Source organism: Panthera tigris, chromosome B4, assembly GCF_018350195.1.
Source record: "Panthera tigris isolate Pti1 chromosome B4, P.tigris_Pti1_mat1.1, whole genome shotgun sequence".
Taxonomy (NCBI): domain Eukaryota; kingdom Metazoa; phylum Chordata; class Mammalia; order Carnivora; family Felidae; genus Panthera; species Panthera tigris.
The window spans coordinates 133,262,242-133,273,363 of record NC_056666.1 but is presented as its reverse complement, the minus strand read 5'-3'; the positions used below and the strand labels follow the sequence as shown (position 1 = coordinate 133,273,363).

General features: G+C 52.6%; 1 protein-coding gene across 3 annotated transcripts in view; it reads left to right on the top strand.

The window, feature by feature from the left end:
- Positions 1–233: 233 nt before the first annotated feature.
- Positions 234–11,122, top strand: part of RANGAP1 (Ran GTPase activating protein 1) — a 32,182-nt gene continuing 21,293 nt past the window's right edge. For 2 of the 3 annotated variants that reach the window (XM_042993366.1, XM_007079442.3), the window contains exons 1-3: positions 3,164–3,357; positions 3,738–3,887; positions 9,042–9,169. In XM_042993366.1, the coding sequence (XP_042849300.1) occupies positions 3,273–3,357; positions 3,738–3,887; positions 9,042–9,169 (363 nt within the window). In that variant the 5' untranslated portion in view covers positions 3,164–3,272. Of the gene's footprint in view, positions 544–3,163; positions 3,358–3,737; positions 3,888–9,041; positions 9,170–11,122 lie in introns of those variants that run through there. The other variant, XM_042993367.1, reaches the window with a different exon arrangement.

The following is an 11,122-nucleotide window of genomic DNA, read 5'->3' as shown; positions in this document are numbered from 1 at the left end:
GGACCGCAAGGCACGACGGGAATTGTAGTCTCCCTGGGCACTCGAGGCTACACGCCGCCCTGTGGCCTCCCGGAGAAAGAGCCAGAAGCCGAAAAGGGAGGGCGCAGAGGGAGCCGAGCGGAGGCGCGCTGGGACGCGGTGCATGACGGGACTCGTAGTTCGCGGGCGCCCTCCTGAGGCGGTCGCCGCGCTCCGCGCAGAAGCACTGGACTACCATACCCGCCAGGCCACTCGAGCGGGGGAAGGGGAACCCGGCCTGGACCTTGAACAAATCAAATCGAAGGAAAGAAACTGCCGGCTTTCAAAATCCTCCTCCTCCGCCATCATCCGCGGTGGTGCGGGGAGCAGGTGGTGTCGGAGACAGGAGTGGCGAGAACTGCCGGGAGAGCAGACGAAAGAGCGGGCCGGGCCTCGGGACCGCTGGGCTCGGGGGCGGCGACCCCGACCTGACCTGACCCGACCCGGACCCTAAGTCAGTCCCCGCCCCTGCGGGGCGGACGCGCGCGCTCAGGTCGCCCCACGCGGCGGCGCCTCCTGTTCGCGGTAAGGGTCGGGGTCCCTTGCCTTTCCCCGTCACCTGCCTGGGATGGGGGCGGGGGGCGGCGCGGCCCTGCAGCCGGGCGTGGAAGGTGTGGCGCCCCTGAGCGCCTTCTGGGTCTCTTCTCGGCCTTCTCCCCTGCGCGTCGACGGCCAAGGCGGAGGGGCTGAGAGAGGCGGTGTTGCGGGGGCGCAGGCCCCTTTCCCAGGTGGAGAAACTGAGGCTTGGAGAGGGCGTCTGGCGAAGCTGCCAGCAGCGGCGTCTCCTGTTGGCGTCGGTGACAACTGGGGGCGCGTCCTCCAGGGATCCCGGATGGGGCTCCCGCGCCGCCCGCCTGTCATTTGCGGCCCGCACTCGCGCGTCGCTCCCTCGCCGCCGCCTCCCGGTAGTCCCACGCCCGCGGAGGGCCTGGAAGGGCGCCGCAGCCCCTGGGATCGACATGAGTCACTGCTGACGCTTCGCAAGAGCGAGAGATGTGCACCTGAGAAAATCTGAGACTTTCGCGCCCAGAGGGGAGAGAGGCTGTTTGTGTGTCTACTGTTTGTCTTTGCGCTGTCGCCTACCCTTCGCAGACCTTGGACACATCAAGCCACCCCTGTGTGCTTCCCTTTCGCAGTCTTTCGAGTGGACGGTGTGTACGTGCACCGACTGGACTGAGGAGTAAGCCTTTTTCTAGCTGAGAAGTTCTGTGTTCTGATGCGGGAGCCCCACCACCATTTTTCTTGCCTCAAATCGCCCCATCCCACAACTGCCAGAGGTGGTGAGGTTTCAGGTTAATTTTTATTCAGTTTCACGTCTTCATTCTTGGAGCACCTTCTAGATGCCAGGCCTTAGGTTGCACATAAGTGATGCTGTCAAAACATCTGTCAGAGCCTGTCCCTTCTCTGCTAGAAACCTATCAGTGGCTCTGTTAAAAGCCACCTTCTTGGGGCGCCTGGGTGGCTCAGTTGGTTAAGCGCCGGACTTCAGCTCAGGTCATGATCTCACAGTTGGTAGGTTGGAGCACGAGTTCGAGCCCCGTGTCAGGCCCTGTGCTGACAGCTCAGAGCTTGGAGCCTGCTTTGGATTCTGTGTCTCCCTCTTTCTCTGCCCCTCCCGCTTTCTCTGTCTCTCAAAAATAAACATTAAAAAAATGTTTGTTTTCTTTAAAAAAAAAAAAAAGCTACATTCTTTAAATGGGCTCTGTGATTTGGGCCTGTTGTTAATTCTCTTTTCTTATTTCTTGATTTTTTTTCCTTCCCTCTCTGCACTCCAACAGTTCCTCTGATCTCCCCTTCCCTTCCTTTCCCTTCCCTTCCCTTCCCTTCCCTTCCCTTCCCTTCCCTCCCCTTCCTTTCCCTCCCTCCCCCCACTCCCACCCCCAACAAGAGCCTTTGCATTTGCTGCTCCCTTTGCAAGAAAGCTCTTCCCCCAGATATCTGCCTGGCCCAATCCTTAATGTCTTTCAAGTCTTTGTTTCTTAACTCATAATATCTTCTCTAACCATCCTGTTTTAAATTGCAACCCCCAGAATATACCTTACCGCCTTCTCTGTTTATTTTTGTTCTTGTCATTGTCTTAAGATACTATCTTGTTTAGAACACATGTTTTAAGAGGGCAGGGTTTTTGTTTCATTCACTGTTGTGCTCCTGATATCTGGAGCAACGTCCAGAACACAGTGGTACTAATAAAAGTTTGTTGAATGAGTGATTAGATGCTTTCTTACCCAGAAGAATAATTCATGCTTATTGATAAAGATAGACAAACGGGGGGGGGGGTGTGCCTGGGTGGCTCAGTAGGTTAAGCATCCAATTTTTTTTTTTTTTTTAAGTTCATTTATTTGCGAGAGACAGCGTGCTTATGTGCACATTGGGGAGGGGCAGAGAGAGAGAGAGAGAATGAGAATCCCAAGCAGGCTCCACAGTGCAGACAGAGCCAGACTCAGGACCTGAACTCAGGAACCATGAGATCATGACCTGAGCCAAAGTTGGATGCTTAAACCGACTGAGCCACCCAGGTGGTCCAAGGATCCAATTCTTGATATTGGCTTGGGTCGTGATCTTGTGGTGATGAGATTAAGCCCCACGTTGGGCTCTGCACTGAGTGTGGAACTTGCTTGGAATTCTCTCTCTCTCCCCCCCTCCCCCTCTCCCCTTCTCTCCCTCTCTCCCTCTCTCCCTCTCTCCCTCATTCTGCCTTTCCCCTGCTCTTGCTCTCATGCTCTCTCTTTCTCGAAATAAGTGAACTTTAAAATAATAAAAAAGGCAAACCAGGGTGATAAGGGTTAAGGTAAGGAGAAGGAAGTGGGAAGCAGACCTTTTGAGCCCAGAGAAAGCCTGGGGGAAAGAGAGGATATGGGAGCCATCACAGTTGTATCTCGAGGATGAATAGATTGGGGAAGGACATGTTCTGGATGAGGAGTCTCTGTAGGCATCTCCTAGTTCTATCCTCCACATCAGTTTTCCTTGGTCTCCCCCTGATTGCATGCCATTTCCTCTTTAGGGAAATGGAGTGGGTCTTTCTGCCAGTCTGCTGAGTTCTCCAGGCCGGAAGCTCCTTTCTTCACCTCTGCCTTTGGTCTATTGTGATGGTGGCTGCTGTGATGTAGAGACCTCTGGTCTCCTAGGAACCAGAGGTCTGGCTACCATGGGCTCCCCAGTCTCCTGGCCAGGGTTGAAATCAGACGTGCAGTGGGCTGACCCCTGTTCCCCAGCCCCAGAGACATGCCAGCCAGGGTGGAGGGGCATTTCCTGGGATGGATGAACTGGATCCCTTAGCCATCTTAGTCCTGTTTGAGAAATGGGACCCTCAAACAGAGAGCAACCAAGATGATCAGGCAGGTATGTGTTGGGGGCAGGCTCTTTGCCACTGTCGGTCTGGGACTCGATTGCCATTCACTGGGACCCAGGAAATGGGCAGCTCACACGGCTATGTTTGATGTCCCAGCTGGGGCAGTTGGGCAGGGAAGCTAAAGTGAAATGGTAGCTCTTCAGAGGGTAAAACATGATTTTACTACTTTCTTGCCACTTTCTCCACCTTTCCTAGGATTGTTCCTTCCCTAATGCCGTTTCCATTTCTTCCAGTAGTTTAGCTTTTGGAGTCCCGAGAGCACAGGGGGAGGTAGGGTCAAGCCCCTGAAATGGGTTGTCTCTTACCCGGCCCTCCCCAACCAGGGGCCCTAGGAGACCACTCTCTTTTAATGTAACTTCGGCCTGCTCAGTTTGCAGATTTCCAGGGGAGCCCGGCAACGTAGCCAACATGGCCTCTGAAGACATTGCCAAGCTGGCAGAGACGCTTGCCAAAACCCAGGTGGCCGGGGGACAGCTGAGTTTCAAGGGCAAGAGCCTCAAACTCAACACTGCGGAAGATGGTGAGTTTCTGCTTGGGCTGGCCCAGGGGAAGAGAGAGAGTGTGCGAATGACCGCTTACTCTTACTCACGCTTGGGCTTGTTGAGCTCCATTATCATGTTGTTTTCCTAGTAGCTCTGTGAGATATCACTGGGCCCATTTCAGAGTAAGGCTCAAAGATGATGTGCCTACAAGTGCATGCAGACTTCCCTGCCTGTTGTCACATTTTTGGAAGGTATCCTTGCTGGTGATGGCTTTAGGTTGGCAGGTGGGCTGTATCTTAGAGGGGATAGTAAGCAATGAGGGATCACGACAGTAGTCCCAGGATATAGCCCGTGACTTCTTACTTCAGACCTTTACCACCACGGACCCAGCCCGGTCTGAGAATCCTGGGTGCCTTCCCCAGAGCTAAGACCCTTGTGGAGCTGCATTAAAACAATAATCCAGGCCCTTTGGGAAGGTCTGTCCATGTAGCTGAATGCCCTTGGGAGAGGGATGGATGGATGTTCTTGTCTGTGTACAGGAACCAGGGCTGGAGGGAACTAGGCATCAGAATTCAGGCCCTGTCTTTTCATCCCTGGCCAAATCATGACTAACACCGGTCAGCCCTGCATCCCCTGGTGTCTGGAAGTGAAGGTACCTACATCAGTACTTGTAAGGCCTCTTGAAGTTCTGGCCCGACCAGGGAAACTGGTCTGGACTTGCCTGGTTGTCCCGGGGTGCAGGCAGGCTTGTTCCTCTGCGCTGGCTTAGAAACGACTTGAGTCCTTGGGTGGCTGGGAACGTGGTAGCACATCTTCCGAATATCTCTGAAAGACCCTAAGATTGAGAGTTTCTGCCTGTGCTGTTATCACTTTCAGTCATGCATCATGCCTGAGGGAGGGAGGTAGAAATGTTACCATTTTATAAATAAGGAAAAAAGATTTGGAAGAACTAACTTGCCCAAGATCACACAGCTGGTAAATACCAGAGCCAGGATTTTAACTGATACCCAGCTGAATCCCTGTGCCTGTGTTTCTCAGTAGACATTCAGCTCAGTTCAGGAAACATGAATTTGCTATTAAATGCCATTCACTGGGGTGCCTGGGTGGCTCAGTCAGTTGAGCATCCGACTCTTGATTTCAGCTCAGGTCATGATCCCAGGGTTGTGGGATCAGTCCCTGTGTTGGGCTCTGGGCTGTGTGTGGAGCCTGCTTAGGATTTTCCCCATGCCCCTCTCTCTCCCTCCCCGTCCCTCCCCCTCTGCTACTCTCTCCTGCTCGCTCATGCACACACTCTCTCGCTGTAAAGTAAATGCCATTCACCGAATGCCTAGTCAGGCAGTCTTAAGTGCCATGCAAGCAATATCTCAGTTTATCCTCACAGAAGTCTTTGAGGTAGCTTTACATCCGCATTTTGGAGATGGAAAATTGAAGCCCAAGGAGGTGATATGACTTGCCTAAGGATGCAGCTATAAGCAATGGAGCCGGGATTAGAACTCAAGTTTGTCCAGCCTTAAAATCCATGTAGATGGGGCACTTGGGTGGCTCAGTCAGTTAAGTGGCTACCTCTTGATCTCAGCTCAGATCTTGATCTCAGGGTCTTGAGTTCAAGCCCCCCATTGGTCTTGGCGCTGGGTGTGAAGCCTACTTAAAAAAAAAAAAGAAATCTGTGCAGATAACCACTTCGTGAGTGCAGGCTGGACATGCTGCTTCCATTTTGTAGGTCACCAGGGAGGCCCTGCTTACAGCCCCAGCTTCTGAGGAGCTCCTAAGCTGGAGTGGGAAGGAGGTACTCAAATAACTGCCAGGGGACAGAAGGCGAGACATGCTCTGAGAAACGTGAACAGCAAGTTCTAGAAAGAAAGGCAAGGCACAGGAGTCACTTCTAGTTGAGGAGGGCCCAGGAAGTCTCCATGGATGAGGTAGTGTTTGTTGAACTGTCCTTGAAGGAGAAAGGGCACTCTAGGCAGGGGGAGCCACATGAGGTGGGCACAGGAGCTGAGACACACAGGGTGGGCTTAGGAGAAAGGAAATCAGGATGCCATAGGGCGGCCAGGGCAGAGGCTCTTGAATGCTGTGCAGAGGAGCCTGGCAGCCTAATCCTGGGCCCAGACAGGCACTCCAGGTTGGCCGGGAGTGAGCTGGCACAGTCCAGAGAGGGCAAAGGCCTGTGTGAGGAAGCCACGAAACTGATGACTGGAACAAGGTTCTTCACACTCCCCAGTAGGTCATTTAAGGACCAAAGAAAGGACTTTCTGCTTCACATGGCCGAGTCGTACACACACGGAACTTGGTACTTTGTGAAGTGGTGGAGGCTGAAAGGCGGTCCCTGCGGCACAGCCTGGTGACAGGTGGTTTTTCAGGGGTGGTTGGGACCCATCCCTAACCCGTTGCTAAGTTACGTATAACTCCGTTTGGACTGAAAACCAAGCGAGAGAGGCAGCCCAGCGGTGATCACCCTCTCCTGTCCCAGCCTTTCCCGTGTTGGTGCTTTTCCTTCCAGGCTCACTTTGCACTTGTGACTCTCCCCAGGGCTGAACTTCTGCACGCTGCCCGTGAATCTCTGTACTTCCGTCCCTTATAGGGCGTCTGTCTTCCCTTGGGGCCCTGACAGCTCTGTCACCTTACTCTTAAGGGCTGCATAAACATTCCCTTGAGCGGCGCTCCATTCTCCTCGTTAACCTGGATGTTAGAGGGGCTCCATATTTTGAGCAGGTCTTTCAAGGGGCTGAGAGGTTATTTCAGCCCTGGCGCTGTGAGCCAGCTGCAGAAGAGGCCTGGGCAGCTGGGACCCGGAGTTGCAGCTCCACAGTGGCCCCCCAGGGGCGGGGGGTGTCTCAGGGGCTTCCTGCCGGGGGGCTGCATAAAGTCCCTGGTTGTATAGGAAGCAAGGATATGGGGCAGGAGCACATGGTTAGAAGTTTGGAGGACCAGTCTGAAGCTTTAACTCTGCTGTTTTCCTGAACTGGGCCGAGTTGTTTCATTCCTTGAAACCTCAGTGTCCCCTTCTAGATAATGTGGGAGGCTCTTCCCTGGCCTGCCCTCCTGGTCGTGACATGAGTAAAGGAAAATGAATGCCGGCCACCACTGTCTGGCCGAGTGACCTTAGTAGGCAGTTAGTACCTTCTCTGTGTCTCCACTTACTCAACTGTGAAGTAGATGTAACAGTAATTACTTGAGTAGGTGTGGGAGAGAATGCTAAGCACTGGTCTCTGGGGGGCAGAGTCCATGGGAGCAGGACCCAGTGAGGAAGGGGGTAAAGTCTCCACATAACAATCAAGTAATCATGTAGGAGAGTATAAAATTGTAGCAGGCGGCATTTGCAAGGAGACCAGGGCTGTGAAACCTGCCAGGCAGGTTGGGAGTTTGGCTGCTGGGGTGGAGGCCGAGGGAGGGAGGCAGGTACAAAGGCCCCACTGGGACAGCTTCTCAGGGAGCTCCTTCCCACCTTCTGAAGCCCCATCTGTGGTCTTTGTCACCTAAGAGGTCAGGTCCAGCTTTTCTCTCCCATACACACCTCCACCCCACCACCTCATCCCCTTTGCATCTCGTGCCAGCCGGACTAGATGGGCTTTGTCTCGTGCATCTAGTGTGTTTTTGTTCAGATTGTAAAATTTTAATACATGCTCGTTATAGAACACAGAAATATGGAAATAAGGCAAAAAACCATACCTTTCATTGTCTCACAGCCCAGGATACAACTACTGTTAATTTTGGTGCATTTTCTTTCCAGTGTTTTTTCTAAACATAGGTGAGTTCCTTCCTTCATTCTTTCTTTCTTGTTTACTAATTGGGATCATAATGACAGGTACTTTAAAAGTTGCTTTATAACCTGGTATATCAAGAATATATTGAGCAGATTAAAAAAAAAAAAGAATTTATCAAGCACATGATGGAAAAAGCACAGAATCAGCCATAATCCCAGCACGTAGAGAAAACTGTTTGAACATTGGGTTTCTATCCTTTTAGACCTTGAGAAGAGGGTGTGTGTGGGGGGGGGGGGGGGCGGGGAGGGAGGGAGAGAAAGAGAGATAGAATACATTTTATCTTTTTGTTTTTATTTATTTTTTAAAAGTTTATTTTGGGGCGCCTGGGTGGCTTAGTCTGTTAAGTGGCCGATTTTGGCTCAGGTCATGATCTCGTGGTCCGTGAGTTCAAGCCCCGCGTCAGGCTCTGTGCTGACAGCTCAGAGCCTAGAGCCTGTTTCAGATTCTGTGTCTCCCTCTCTCTGACCCTCCCCCGTTCATCCTCTGTCTCTCTCTGTCTCAAAAATAAATAAACGTTAAAAAAAAAAAAAAAGTTTATTTTGAGAGAGATTGTGTACACACGTGCAAGTTGGAGGTGGGGGGCAAGGGGGCGGGGAGAGAATCCCAAGCAGGCTCCTTGCTGTCAGCACAGAGCCCCATGCGGAGCTTGAACTCACAAACTGTGAGATCATGGCCTGAGCTGAAATCAAGAGTCAGACACTTAACCGACTGAGCCGTGTTCCCTGGTAGAATGTGAGCCTGTCCAGTCTCCTTTGCAAGCCCCGTATGTATTTTTTAATAGGTATAATATTTTACATGTGTGGTCAGACCAAACACCAGTGGAAAACCTCATTATTCACTTATCACTATGACATGAGTATTTTCCAAGTCAGGTAAACACCTGTGTCGCCATTCATGATGACGGCAGCGTAACCTTACAATGTATCCCAGTGAATTAACCTGTTCTCTGCTGATGGGCGTTTAGCTTGTTTGGGATTTTTCGTCATAACAAAAACAATACAGTAATGAGCACCCCACGCATGAATCCTGTGACACTGACAGCCTTCATGTGGTTGTACCCCCGGTCCTCTGACTTGGATGCTGTTTTCCTGCTTGGAAAACACCCCCCATGCAGAGAGCCTCCTCACACACCACCTATAAAGTGCTTCAAGCCCCTTTGCCCTATGCCGCCTGTTTCTTTCCTCCTTTGTCTCCCAAGCCTTCCATACACCTGCCTCCTTTAACACTCACTGCAGAGGAATTGTTTTTGTAGCCGTGTTCCCTGGTAGAATGTGAGCCTGTCCAGTCTCCTTTGCAAGCCAGGGCCCAGCACACAGCAGGCATACTATGGCTGTTGGAATTGTGAGTGACGAGGTAGTGGCCGGGCTCTCTTCTGCCTCAGTTATTGGTGATTCCAGAATCTAAGGTTCTGTTCTTTGGTCCTTCCAGCCAAAGATGTGATTAAAGAGATCGAAGACTTTGATGGCTTAGAGGCTCTGCGCCTGGAGGGCAATACGGTGGGCGTGGAGGCAGCCAGGGTCATCGCCAAGGCCTTGGAGAAGAAATCAGAGTTGAAGGTAAGATTTGCAGGGCGAGCAGGCCCAGACTGGTTGGGGCTAAGCTTCCACTCAGGCCACCACAACCCCTGCCTATGTCTAGACCCTTCTAGGGTCCTGCCTTGTTGGCGGTCACCATGAACAGCTCCTCTTGTTGCTCTGGCCTCTCGGTGCTGGCCAGAACCCCTCTCCCTGCATGATATGTCCACTTGGGTCCCCCAGTAACAGATAAGAATGTCAGGTTTATCCAGTAACATCCATGAAAGATAAAGGAGAAAGAAGCGGAACTGGACAGAGAGAGCCTTCAGCTAGCCCCACTTTAGGGGACTCCCATGAAATTCCAGTCCTTCAAAATGCTCTGTGAGAAGAGTTGGGGTATCATGTGTTTAAAACGTCAGAAAGGTGTCCCTGCATGCTCTCCATTCCCAGGAATCCTACTGTTTATTAGCACATTAAAGCCTCTGCAGAGCCACGAGGGAGAACCCTACTTTCCCAACTGCAAATGGTGCTCAGTGCCTGTGGGACCAGGCTTGTGCTGGGCTCTTCTGCACATGTCATTTAATCCTCACTGCACCCTGGGGAATAAAGACTGGGTCCCTTTTGTAAGTCAAGGGAACCGAGGCTCAGAGGAGCTGAGTAAACAGCCCAGGATCCTAATGCTGACAAGTAGCCCAGCCACATGGCACAGTCTCAAGTCCAGTGCTCTTTCCCAGCCCCACTGTGCTTTCCGAAGGGAAGGAATGCAGGGCCAGAGCCGGCAGAGCGGGTTTGCCCAGTGAGGACCTAGAGCTAGTCCGTGAGGTGGCCTTGCTGTTGTTTCCTCGGGAAAATGGCGGTCAGGTTAATAGCCAAGCCGTTGGCTGTTTCTTCTTTTCGGCCCGGTGCCTGTTGTTTTCCTGAGCATAAGCTGGGACGCTGTCCTGCAAAAGAACTCAACCCACCCCAGCGACCAGTGAAGGGGCAGGAATGGAGTAGCTGTGGCCTGGGCCCGGAGGCCACACGAGCTGTGCTTTGGCATCTGGGTTTAAGCCCTGGTACCACCACCTTATCTGCGTTATGTGGCCTTGCACCAAACTCTGCTCTGAGTCTGGGCTCCTCTGTAAAAGGGTTTTCTTCCCTGTGAGTTGGCCTCGGTGACCAGGCTTGTGCAGGCTTGTGTCATGAGAGAGCTTGGCCATCAGGAGTGCCTTGCGCATCTTGTCATCCTGTGCAGACCTAGCGCCTTGAGTCGCTCCGCCCAGCATCTCAGCTCTGCGCGTGCAGGAGGGAGCCAGGGTTGGGTCAGGGTCCTGGTGGCAGGGGTGTTCTGGGCAGGGGTGCCGATGCGAGTTAAGATGTTACCACCCTTCTTGCAACACAGGCATGAGCTAGGTCTTGACAGATGAGAAAAGTGTGGTCCAGGGTCAGACATCTCAGGAGTGGGATCAGAGTCCAGATAACAGCCCAGCATCAGAACTGCTCTGCGGTTACTACTGCTCACTTAGAGATTGTTGAGGCCAAAAGCTTCATTCCAAAGAGGGGATCCCAGGGGTCAGAGACTGGGCGGGGTGAGTGGCAGGCCTGGAGTCAGCTAAGATGGAATTGGAACCTAGTCCTTGTGCTCCAAATCCCCATGCTGACCCTTGACCCATCAGACATGGGTTTGGGAAGCTTCGGGGTAAGGTGCCAGTTGTTAGGGTTCTGGCGCTCAGGCTGTGGCTGCCTGTCCTGGCCCTGAGCACCGGTCTTCAGATGTGACTCACTGAGCCCACCCATGTAGACTGCCCCCCCCCCAGCCCCGCCCCCCAGGCCCTGCGGGTGTTGATTTGTTTACTGGAGGCCTTGAGAATTCTAAGGAAACCAGTTTGCCCAGTACTTAAGGTTCGGTTTATTTAGTTCAGACATTTCAAGGACTGGATTTTCAAGGGAAAGTTGCTTTGGGTTCCATCATTCCCAGGATTGGCCCAGGAAAGGCTGGAGCTGCCTGAGTTGATA